This window comes from Melozone crissalis, unplaced genomic scaffold (assembly GCF_028551555.1).
Source record: "Melozone crissalis strain CALT ecotype California unplaced genomic scaffold, PUWL_Pcris_2 ptg000156l_1, whole genome shotgun sequence".
NCBI lineage: Eukaryota > Metazoa > Chordata > Aves > Passeriformes > Passerellidae > Melozone > Melozone crissalis.
In genome coordinates, this window is record NW_026535927.1 from 376,595 (window position 1) to 389,215 (window position 12,621).

Here is a 12,621-nt window from a genome sequence, read left to right on the forward strand (position 1 = left end):
AACCAGTGGAGTTTTATTCCTGGAAATGGGAATTCCCTCAGCTCTGCTGGGATGTGAGGCCACCACACCTGGCAAGGTGACCTGACCTTGATGTCCCCCAGAAAGGGTGAAAGGCTACAAAACAAACTCTTATTTTTCCTTGGAATTTTTGTATTTCCTTTGGAATCCTTGTGTTTTTCTTTGAATTGTGGCTTTTAGCAGAGCAGGCTCCAGGAGCTTTGAGAGCCTTTCAAATTCAGCACCACTGGCAGAACAATGGCCCAAAACCTCATTTATTTAACAAATGTGCCCAAAATGCCCTGAGCTAGGCAGGAGAAGGGTCTGGGATGGAGCTGCCTTGTCCTGCTGCTGCAGCAGCTTCCAGGGGATGAAGGAATCCCGAATTTTCCCAAATTTTCCCGAATTTTCCCAGACCTGCGCTCCACCCACGCTGTTTCCCATCCCTTGGTGCTTTTTGTCTGTCGGTGGCCAAGCTCCAGGGGCTGAAATCCAGGAAAGGATTTCAGGAAAGGCCCTGGGTATTTCTCAATTGGCCTCGTTAGAAAGAACCTGATCAAAACCAAGAGGAGCTCATTAAGTTGGAAGGACTTTGTGTTGTCAGGAAATCTCTGAGGAGGGGGAGAGAGATCCTCTCTGTGAAAAATGCCCATCAGTTGTTTTTAACATTTTAAAAGTTTAATAGTAAATGTATCATTAAATATTAAAATAATATTTTATATAATTATTTTTCTAATATATTTTATCTATTATAATAAAATATATTGTCTATAATATATAGTATATAATATATGATATATAATATATGATATATAATGTATAATATATTAATATAAAATAGTAATATATTATTATATAATACATATGTTATATATTATACATAATATTATATTATATATTAATAATGTGTATTAATATATAATATTATTATTTAAAGTTTTATTTTACAGATAATAAAAATAGTAACGAAATGGTTATAAAAATAGTAATATAATTAGAGTAATAAAAGTGTTGGACAATTTGGATTAGGACAATATGAGACAATAAAAACAAAGAGTTATGAACAGTCTGGGTATCTTTTCTGGGCAAAATAAGCCCGAAAAAAGGACCCACATTAACAGAGGATTAACCCTTAAAAACAATAACCTGTTGCATATTCATACATCTCATCCATGATGCATAAATTCCGTTCAAACACAGGATTCTGTGTGGTCAGTGCCAACTTCTTCCTCTGAATCCTGACGGCACCTTCATGGCTGAGCAGTCAGGAAGAATTTGATTTCTTCTGATAATGGACCAATAAATTATTTTTCTCTGAAATATTGAGGTGTCCTGTGGCTGCTATCTCATTGCAAGTCCTTTCTTTAAAAAAATATCTTACATAGCTTAGTTTCTATTTTAACATTTTGTTATAACCTAAAACTATATTTAGCACACTACTGAAGAGAATTAATCCAGCATCACTTTCCAACACAACCCATATACCATCCATTTGAATATTTGCCAAAAGCCAGTCATCAAACAGGCATTTCTCACACTCTCCCCTGCCTTTGTGCTCCCCTTGTTTTGCCAGGAACCACGGTGCCTGCTCTGCTCAACAGCACTTCAAACCAGCTCTATCTGCATTTCTATTCCGACATCAGCGTCTCTGCCGCCGGCTTTCACCTGGAATACAAAAGTAAGAGCAGCTCCAGCCTTGATCCCGCAGCTCCTGCGCGATGGGGAGGTGCCTGCAGGGCTGGGGAAATGGGGGAAGGAGCTGCTGTGGCTCCCTGCTCTCAAGGAGGGAGTGATAAATAGAGGAAAGATGGAGCAGAGGGGTGGGATGAGCCTGGTGGCAGTTTTTTGTGGCACAAAGGGTTAAAAAATCCGTGGGTGCAAGGCTGGGATCTGGGTTTGGGAAGTGCTGCTTGCCAGGGACTTCCAGCTCTTGGCATTCCCTGCTGGAACCAGCAGGTCTGGATATGTCCTCATCCCAAAAATCCTGGCTGGAAGAGTCCTCAGAGGTCATCCCCTGAGGAAAGCAGGGTCAGAATGGAGATAAAACTGAATTTGAGCATTTTGATGGAGCTTGAGCTTGGAAAAACTGCAGGATTTGCACAAAGAGCCTGGGCAGGCTCTGCTCACAGCTGAGAGCTGAACCCCATGTTATCACTGTTATCAGTGTTATCAGGGGGGGTTTCTGCAGTGTTTTAGTGGGTGCTGGGGATGTTCCCCTCCCTCCCCTGCTGGATGTGCTCCTGTTCCCACAGCCCAGCACCCTGAGCTGCCCTGGGCACATTGCTGGATCCAGGAATTCCTGTGCTGTGTGCTCAGAGCCCCGCACAGGAGCATTCCCAAGGTGGTTGATCCATCCTCCTTGTCCAAGGGCACCTCTGGAAGCTCTGAGGTGGTGTGGGCACCCCTCCTTTTCAAAAACACCTTAAAAACATCTTTAATGTCCCCTCCAACCCAAATTCTGTGGTGGTGTGGAGCACTTGAGTGGGTTCCTGGTTAGGGATGATCCCAACTCTTCCTGGAATGGCAGCACTTTGCTCCCAGCAAGGCTCATGCCAGTTTTTTTTTGGGAATACAGACCCCAGCACGTGGCTAAATGTGTGATCCTAGCCAGGATCCTTTCGAAAAGAAATCCCCAGTGGTGAGAGAACAAACCTGAGTGAGGCAGGGAAGAGAATCCTTTGGGAAATGGCTGTCAGGTTTGGATGGGGATGACAAAAACTCATTTTCCCCTGGGTCTGTGTTTGATTCCTGATGTCTGATCAGGAGAGGTGGAGGTGCCTGTTATTTTGGATAATACTGGCAGAGAATCCTGGAATATCCTGAGCTGGAAGGATCCACCAGCATCATCCAGTCCAACCCTGGCCCTGCACAGGCATCCCAGCAATCCCACCCTGTCCAAACACTCCTGGAGCTCTTGGGATTGTTCCCATTCCCTGGGGAGCCTGGGGGGAAGAACCTTTCCCTAAATCCAGCCTAAACATTTTGGGGTTATCCTGCAGAGCCAGGAATGGGATGGATGATCTGTGAAGTCCAAAACTTCCTGGAGCTTTTGGGAATGTTCCCATTCCCTGGGGAGCCTGGGGAGAAGAACATTTCCCTACATCCATCCTAAACATTTTGGGGCTGGTTATCCTGCAGAGCCAGGTGTGGGGTGGACGATCCTTGCAGGTCCCAGCTCAGGATATTCCATGATTTTTCCCAGCTCTGCTGCTGGTGAGGGTGAGCCTGGGCTTGTTTGGAGGGAGTTGGGTGATTTAGGACCCTTCCCACCCAAACCAGTGTGAGATTCCCTGCAATGGCACAGCTGGAGCTGCTTTAAAGCCAAGCAGCACTAAAACCTTCCAGGATTTGCTGCCTTTACTCACTGAAACCCTGTCCATTATTGGATCCAGCAGGATTACAGCCACCACAGGATTGGGAGAGGAAAAAATGTGCTCAGCCTGTGCTCTGGGAGCTGCAGGAATCCTCTGGCTGTGACTCTGTTTCTTCTCCAGCTCTATTCCAATCGATAAATCCTTTGAGCACCCTCCTGCAAAAATCACGGCCAGGTTTTTCATGAGCCTGGGGATTATCAGCCCTGTCTGTTTCCTTGGCTGAGGAAATTAATAGGTGTTGATTTTCAGGGCAGCTGGAAATAATGTGATTTCTGCTCTGTTTGTACAATTGGAATCTCCCAGCCCTGAGCCCTGGGTTTGGTTTTTTTTTTTTTCTGTGTTTTTTTCTGGGAGGAAGTTGGGAGAGATGAGCTCAAACAGGGGAGGAAAACTCAGGTTTCTCCCTCACTGTGGCGCTCAGGCTGAGCTCTTACCTCTGCATGCTCCAAAGCCAGGAACAATTTGGGACTGAGTGAAAGGCACTGATGTGAAGGAGAAGTTATTTAAAGCCATTTTCCCTGCTGCCTCTCTGAAGGTCAAGCAGCACATCCAGGAGCAGGGAGGGAAGCGTGACTGGGCTTTGGGAGGAGACTCAGCCTCTCCTTGCTCCTTTTCTCTTTTATTTTCCCCCTGCCTGGGGCTCTGTGGGGAGCAGGAGCCCTTGCAGGGATGCAGGAGGTTATGATGGAGAGGAGCTGCAGGATTCATTTTATATCCCTGGGATGTGCAGAGGGGAGATGGGGGAAGGAGAGGGGAGATGGATGGAGAGGAGAAAATGTGGGAAATGGAGAGAAAAAAATGTGGGAAAAGGAGAGAGATGTGGGTTATAGAAAGAAAAGAAGGAAAGGAAAGGAAAGGAAAGGAAAGGAAAGGAAAGGAAAGGAAAGGAAAGGAAAGGAAAGGAAAGGAAAGGAAAGGAAAGGAAAGGAAAGGAAAATGAGAGGGAAAGAGAAGGAATAGGAAAGGAGAAACAAAAGGAAAGGGGGAAAGGAAGGGAAGGGAAGGGAAGGGAAGGGAAGGGAAGGGAAGGGAAGGGAAGGGAAGGGAAGGGAAGGGAAGGGAAGGGAAGGGGAGCCCATTACTCCTCACGAGGTGTCACAGGTTGTTAGTTGGGTTTGCAGCAGGACATTCCCAGCTGGAAATGTGGAGATGGAAATGGGCTGTCCCTGGAGAATCCATAATAAACAGAATTTCCCCACCCAGAGTCTGTGGTGGTGGATGGCAAACAGGAGCGGGATAGAACACAAAGCGTGTTCCCATCCCTGCAGGCCCCAGCCCAGCCCCAGCCCCACTCCCTGAGCTCCCACCTCCCTTCTCCCCACAGCCGTGGGTCTCTCCAGCTGCCCGGAGCCCGCGGTTCCCGGCAATGGGCTGAAGATCGGCGAGCGCTACCTGGTGAACGACGTGGTGTCCTTCCAGTGCGAGCCGGGCTACGCCCTGCAGGTACAGCCCCAGCCCCAGCTCCCTGCTTCTCCAGACCTGCACTGCCTCAGGGCGGGACTCTGAACTCCTTATAAAGTGTTTTAGCAAGGTCTCCTCACAGCTCAGTCCCACAAACAATCCTTTTCCTCTCCTCAAGCACACAGAACAATCCTTTTCCTCTCCTCAGTCCCAGAGAACGATCAATTTCCAGCCCCAGAACCAAGGACACCTCTGCAGCTTCAGCCCCAAAAAGTGCAAACAGCAGGGAATGGAGGGGAGCAAACTGGGAGGGTGGGACTGCATCACCTGCAGCTGGAATTGGACAGTTAACCCCATATGGAAGTGGACCAAAATTTATAAAAGTGTGAAATTTTGTGACTCAGGGTCCACCTTGGATCCAACCTGGGTCCATCTCCAGCCTTGTGCTGCCCAAGGTGTCTCCTGTAAAAACCTTCTAATAAATCCCTCCTTTATTCCTGTAACTCTGTTCCAGGTCCTTGAGCATCACCAGAAGGATTCCTGCTTTTCTGGGTTCCCTATATTCTTTACACATCTATTTCTACCTCTGTTGTTATATTTGTGGTCAGTCCCAGTATTTTTCCCTGCCTTTTCCCAAGGCAGAAAGACAAAACACATTCCAGAGCTCCAAGCTGGGGGTCCCAGGTTCCTGTTCTTCCTTGGCTCTTCCAAGATTGAAACCAGCTCTTGGAGACACAAAGTTTAGTCCCTGTCTGTGGGAGAGGATTCAGAGGTGGTTGAATTACCTCACTATTTATGATTATTTTTGTCAATTATGCTAATTTGCTAAATTTGTACAACTGTATTCACTCCCCCCTTAGAGGAATGGGCATTTTATGGACATTTTTCCATATCTTCCTCCAATAAAGACCAGCCTTTAGATGACCTCCTACACTATTATTATCTCCAAAGATAATCCCCAAGTGTGAAAGATAATCTCCAAATCCAGTTGTTTAATTCCTACATTCTTTAAGGCATCACTTTTCTGGTACCCCAGATGCAACAGGCATCTCCCTCTGGATCAGATCCATCTTGCAGGGAATTTTTTCCTTCCAGGACACGGAGGGGCTCTCCCCTTTGTTTTCCATCCACCTCCCAAACCCCTGTTTTGTTTTCCATCCCTGCAGGGCCACTCTCACATCTCCTGCATGCCGGGCACGGTGCGCCGCTGGAATTACCCTCCACCCCTCTGCATTGGTAAGGAATCAACTTCTTTCTACCTGGCTGATATTTATAACACTTCCCTAAAATAAAACAAGGCTAAAGAGCTGATTTAGAGAAATTTCAGGTTGGTTTTGCAAGTGTGAGGAAACATTGGGTTGCCAGGGAAATTGTGCCTGAGAAGTCCCCGTGGGCTGCCTGGAGTGCTTTGTTTTGGATGTTACAGATGTGGCTCTAGCACAAAATGTGAAACACAGAATTATCCCCCATTCAGAAGGGAAACCCTCCAATTTCCTCATGCTGGAAGCAGGTTGGTTTTATGGCTGGAGGATTTTTTTCCATCTGAAGCGTGGTTTATTTCTGTGGGATGTGTCTGATACCACCAAAGCTGCTCCTTTCACCGGGGTCTGGTCTCTCCCAGGATCCCAACTTGCTATGGCCACTCTGCTGTCCACAGGTCACTTGTCCAGGTCACTGTTTGCCCTCAGATCTGTTCAGATGTTCAGGCCTGGACATTCCATTTTCCCTGTGGAAGAGGCCTGGAGGTGAATGGAACTTGCAGGAGGTTTTTAAAAATTATTTTCAGTCATTTGCTTTTAGCAAATGTAGATGTTTAATATTCATATTGCACATTTTGCAGCTCTGAGAGAGACATTTATGCATTTAATAGCTTTAGTTAACAGTTATTTTGGGCTCCTGCTGTTCCAGCTTACATCATTTGGCTTTAAAGTAATTATAAGAGCCAACAGTTCTTTTATCTGATGATCTGCAGGCCAGGAATAAATGGAGAGATATTTCCAGGAGAATGACTGAGCTAAAGGGCCCGTTCCCCTGGAGCTGCTCTGAATGGAAGCAGAAGTCCTTGGGCTCAGCTGGGAGATCCCAGCATGGAGGAGGATCCCAAAAGCTGCCAAACCACAAGTTTTGTTCTTTGAATCAGCACCAGCCTCCCAACCCAGCAGAATTTTGGCTATGCCTGTATTTTCCCCTCCTTGGGAAAGGCCAGGCTGCTGCAGAGAGGCAGAAAAACATCTGGAGCCACTCCTGGAGGAGTGAATGTCACCTTTGTGGGTGTGACAGTGCTGGGGCTCTGCCCTGTGCCCACCAGAGCCCCTGCTCCAAGCACAGTTTGATTTTCTGCTGGCCTGCTTCCTCCAGCTGCTGGGCACCTAAATAATTCAGCAGCAGTTCTATTAAAGAGCCATTAGGAGGGAAAAGAAAGAGAAATCTTCTGGGAGAAACCTTGTTAGGAGCAGGTCTGGGCTAATGAGATATTGGACAAAGAGCCTGTGCCTGGCTGTCACAGCGAGTTAGAGAACACCTGGCTGGATTCAGCTGGGTGCTGCTGCTGGGACCACGTGGAGGTCATCCAGATAAGTGTGAGGAGGTGCTGTCAGTGCTTCAATTTCATGTGGTGCCTTTTGTAAACATATTTTTGTGCTGCCGTGGCTGGCAGTGGGCTGCAGGCAGCGAGCAAACACTCCGTGCTGGGTTTATCAGTGACAGACTGCCCAGAGATTGGCAGGGGAATGGAGAGGCTGTAACTGGGGTCAGAATAGCATCACTCAGCTTCTTCACAGTCATTCTTTGAGCTGGTGAAGGTGTCAAGAAGTGCTGGTGCCTGGTTTGGTGCAATGTCTGTGGGCAGAGCAGGTGTCCATCCCCTCTGTCACTGCTCACATCTGGCTTTCCATTTCTGGTGGCCCAAACTGGATCCCTGGGCTCAGTCTTCATCTCCTAAGGGCAGGAGAAAGGCACATCCATTCCTGATGTGGCCCTGGAAACTTGGTGCTGGTTCCTTTTTCTCAGCTGAGTCTTTAATTCCTTCATTTCCCATGGCCCTCACCCAGACAAGCCCCTCAGGGATCCTGTGACTGGATCCTGACCATGAACCCTGTTGTTCTTCCAGCCCAGTGTGGAGGAACAGCAGAAGAGATGGAAGGAGTGCTCCTGAGCCCAGGATTCCCGGGAAATTACCCCAGCAACCTGGACTGCACGTGGAGGATCCTGCTGCCTGTGGGGTTTGGTGAGAGAGATGGGTTTGGGTCGGTGCCATCGCAGAAGAGGGGGTGAAAAATCAGAGAATCCCTGACTGGTTTGGGTTGGGAAGAACCTCAAGATCATCTCATTCCACTCCCTGCCAGGGAAATTATCCCAAAGTGCTCCAAGCCCCAGCCTGGGGCACTGCCAGGGATCCAGGGGCAGCCACAGCTGCTGTGGGCACCCTAAACCAGGACTTCCCCACCTTCCCAGGGAGGAATTCCTTCCTAAGCTCCACTCCAAAGCTCCTCTGTGTCAGTTTGAGGGTTTGCCCTGTGTCCCCAGGGCAGTTGAAGTCCTGCTGAGTGCCCAGGGTGTCCTGGGCTGTGCAGGTGGGCAGTGATGGGGTTGGAGCTGGGATTGGTATTGGGATTAAAACAAGGGTTAGAGCTGGGGTTGGAGCTGATGTTGCGGTTGGGGTTGGAGCTGGGATTGGAACTGGGAATGGTGTTGGGATTGAAACCAGGGTTAGAGCTGGGGTTGGTGCTGATGTTGGGGTTGGAACTGAGTTTAAAGCTGGGGTTGGGACCAGGGTTGGTACTGCTGTTGGAGCTGGGGTTAGTAATGATGTTGATGCTGGTGTTGGAGCTGGGTTTGGTATTGGGATTGGAGCTGGGGTTGGTGCTGACTTTTGGGTTGAGATTGGAACTGGGTTTGGTATTGGGATTGGAGCCATGGTTGGTGCTGATCTTGCATTTGGTGCTGCTGTTAGAGCTGAGGTTAGTGCTGGGGTTGGTGCTGGGGTTGGAGCTGGGGTTGGTATTGAGATTGAAGCTGGGGTTGATGCTGATGTTTTGGTTGGTGCTGCTGTTGGAGCTGGCTTAAAGCTGGGGTTGGAGCTGGGTTTGGTATTGGGATTGGAGCTGGGGTTGATGCTGGTGTTGGGGTTGGTTCTGCTATTGGAGCTGGGGTTGGTGCTGATATTGGGGTTGGTGCTGGTCTTGGAGTTGGAGTTAGTCTGATGTTGGAGCTGGGTTTGGTATTGGGATTGGAGCTGGGATTAGTGCTGCTGTTGGAGCTGGTGCCGGTGCAAAACCTCAGCTGCAATTTTAGAGCCCAACTCCTCCTTCCCCCTCTGCAGGTGCCCACATCCAGTTCCTGAACTTCTCCACGGAGCCCAACCACGACTTTGTGGAGATCCGGAACGGGCCCTACGACACCAGCAGCGTCATCGGGCGCTTCAGCGGCGCCGAGCTGCCCGGCTCGCTGCTCTCCACCTCCCACGAGACCACCGTGTACTTCCACAGCGACCACTCCCAGAACAAACCCGGCTTCAAGCTGGAGTACCAGGGTGAGCAGGGACAGCCCTGCCCCGGGGGTGGCGGTTCTTGAGTTAACTCTGTGGTGGTTGAGTTAATTCTGTGGTTGTTGAGTTGACTCCATGGTTGTTGAGTTAGCTTCATGGTTGTTGAGTTAGCTCCATGGTTGTTGAGTTAATTCCATTAATTCTGTGGTTATTGAGCCCATTCCATGGTTGTTGAGTTAACTCTGTGGTTGTTGAGTTGAATTAATTTCGTGGCTGTTGAGTTGAGTTAATTCTGTGATTGTTGAGTTAACTCCGTGTTTGTTAACTCCGTGGTTGTTGATTTAATTCAGTGGTTGTTGAGTTAATTCAGTGGTTATTGAGTTAACTCCATGGTTGTTGAGTTAACTCCATGGTTGTTGAGGTAATTCCATGATTGTTGAGTTAATTCCGTTAATTCCATGGTTGTTGAATTAATTCCATGGTTGTTGAGTTAACTCCTTGGTTGCTGAGTTAACTCCGTGGTTGTTGAGTTAATTCTGTGGTTGTTGAGTTAACTCCATGCTTGTTGAGTTAACTGCATGGTTGCTGAGTTAATTCTGTGGTTATTGAGTTTATTCAGTGGCTGTTGAGTTAACTCCATGGTTGCTGAGTTAACTCTGTGGTTGCTGAGTCAACTCCATGGTTGTTGACTCCAAACCTCCCTGGGCACCCCCTTCCAACCCTTTCCATGGAGAAATTCCTCCTGAACTCCATCCTGCCCCTCCCCTGGCACAGCTTGAGACCATTTCTCCTTGCCCTGTCCCTTTTTCCCTGAGAAATAAAACACAAACACAAATTCCCATTGTGTTTCCCCAGCCTACGAGCTGCAGGAATGCCCCGACCCGGAGCCCTTTGCCAACGGCGTGGTGAGAGGAGCTGGCTACAACGTCGGCCAGTCCATCTCCTTCGAGTGCCTGCCTGGCTACCAGCTCATCGGGCACCCCGTGCTCACCTGCCAGCACGGCACCAACAGGAACTGGGACCACCCCCTGCCCAGGTGTGAAGGTACGGCCTGGGCTCACCTGGGCACCTTGGGATGCTCTGGGAGCAAAGGTGTGGCTGGGAATGAGCTCTTGGAGGGATCCACGAGGTGTTTTGGTGAACATTTGGGGTGTTTTGGCAGCTTCTGAGGGAGGTTTGAGTCTTGGGGAGTCTTGAGCACCAACAGGAACTGGGATCACTCCCTGCCCAGGTGTAAAGGTACGGCCTGGGCTCACCTGGGCACAGCACTTCAGCTCCTTGGGATGGGCTGGGATTGCTCTGGGAGCAAAGGTGTGGCTGGGAATGAGCTCTTGGAGGGATCTATGAGGTGTTCTGGTGAATATTTGGGGTGTTTTGGCAGCTTCTGAGGGAGGTTTGAGTCTTGGGGAGTCTTGAGCACCAGCAGGAACTGGGATCACTCCCTGCCCAGGTGTGAAGGTACGGCCTGGGCTCACCTGGGCACGGCGCTTCAGCTCCTTGGGATGCTCTGGGAGCAAAGACATGGCTGGGAATGGGCTCTTGGAGGGATCCATGAGGTATTTTGGTGAATATTTGGGGTGTTTTGGCAGCTTCTGATGGGGGTCTTGGGGAGTCTTGAGCACCAACAGGAACTGGGATCACCCCCTGCCCAGGTGTGAAGGTACGGCCTGGGCTCACCTGGGCATGGCACTTCAGCTCCTTGGGATGGGCTGGGATTGCTCTGGGAGCAAAGGTGTGGATGGGAATGAGCTCTTGGAAGGAAATGTGGTCTCCATGAGGTGTTTTGGTGAATATTTGGGGTGTTTCAAGGGGTTTGAGTCTTGGGGTGCGGTTGAGGAGAATCTGTGTCTCACCTTCCTGCTGGAGCTGTTATTTCTGTATGGCACAGTCCAGGGGCCTTGGAGTGATAATTCCTTGCTGCTTTATTCCCTCAACAACACCCAGCTTCCATTGATCTAGCTCTGATAAATAAAAATAATCACTGATAAAAGAGTATTGCAGCTCTGAGGACTCTGGGTGTGTCCCTGTCTGCCTCCTTCATGGGTATCTCCTGAATGATCCAGGTGGGAGATCCTCAGGAATCTTCCAAGGTGGTTTTTCTTCTGAAAGCTGTGCTCAGAGGACTCTGCAGGCTGAAGATTCACAATCCAGGCATCCAAACTCATCCAAATTCTCTTTTCCCCCCCCCCCTCATGGCTGTTTCAGCCTTTCACCCCTCGGGCTGCTGGCCGGAATTCTGTGGGATTTGCTTCCAGAAGGGTTTCAGGTGAACCTTTGAGAAGTTCAGAGCTGCTTATTGAAGATTTCCCAGCCCATTTCCCAGGAGCACTGACCTTTATGCCAGCACTGGCTCTGCAGGAGCTGTGCAAGGAGGGAGAGAGGTGATATTTGCCCTCTTGTAAGTCCTTGAACCCCAGAGAACACAAAGAGCTGAATCCTCAGCTGCTCTTTCAGTGCTTGCAGCAGAGAGGAATTATTTCAGGCAAGTTAGGACAAAATCTGGATTTTTCTGTATGCAGAATTGTTACTTTTGTACAAAAAAAAAAAAAAAAGGAATAAAAATGGGATATAAGGATGTTTTAAGGGGATATTTCCTCACTGGGTTTGTGTTTCTCTCTGCTTCCCTGCAGTGCCTTGTGGGGGCAATGTCACAGCCCAGAATGGGACGGTTTACTCTCCTGGCTTCCCCAACCAGTACCCAAATTCCCAGGATTGCACCTGGCTGCTGACAGTGCCCGTGGGATATGGGATCCACCTGAACTTCACCCTGCTGCAGACAGAGCCCTACAACGACTTCATCACTGTCTGGTGGGTGCAGGGGGTCACTCCAAGGACTCATTTTGGGAAATAATCCTGGCTTTGAAGCAGCAGCAACTGAGAATGGGACCCCTGGGATCCCCTTTGCAAGCTGGGAGCTTCTGGTGTTTTGGAGAAGAGAAGAGAAATTAAAAATTTTTTGAGCTTTCTTTCAATATGAATAAATAAAAATATTATTTATAATGATAATCTCCATTATTTATTAAGAATGGAGATTATCAGCTTCAGGTAGCCACTCTGATTAAAGGGTTTGTGACCAAAGTTTGAGCTTTTGGCACTCAAAGTCTGACCTTCAGAATATCCCCTGGTATTCTGGAGGGGATATTCAGAATCCATTATTTGCTGGGCAAACAGGGAGTGAAATTCCTTTGGGAAACAGGTCCTAATTCCTCAGTTTTTGAGGTTAAAAGTGAAATTTGTGTTTCTGATTGTCCAGCTGGGAGCCAGGAGAAGTTGTAGGGGTTTAACTGGAGCAGGGGTTGTGAAATGTGGATGCGGGAAAAGGGAAGGAAAGCCTAGGTTGGGTTCCTAGGCTTAAATCCTTGG

At 48.7% G+C, this 12,621-nt stretch overlaps 1 protein-coding gene across 1 annotated transcript in view; it reads left to right on the plus strand.

Annotated features, from left to right (window-relative positions):
* Nucleotides 1–12,621, plus strand: part of LOC128948757 (CUB and sushi domain-containing protein 2-like) — a 142,434-nt gene that overhangs the window by 96,820 nt on the left and 32,993 nt on the right. The window contains exons 33-39 of the mRNA XM_054293519.1: nt 1,571–1,675; nt 4,696–4,814; nt 5,939–6,008; nt 7,882–7,998; nt 9,094–9,303; nt 10,114–10,302; nt 11,889–12,066. Of these exons, the coding sequence (XP_054149494.1) occupies nt 1,571–1,675; nt 4,696–4,814; nt 5,939–6,008; nt 7,882–7,998; nt 9,094–9,303; nt 10,114–10,302; nt 11,889–12,066 (988 nt within the window). The remainder of the gene's footprint in view (nt 1–1,570; nt 1,676–4,695; nt 4,815–5,938; nt 6,009–7,881; nt 7,999–9,093; nt 9,304–10,113; nt 10,303–11,888; nt 12,067–12,621) is intronic.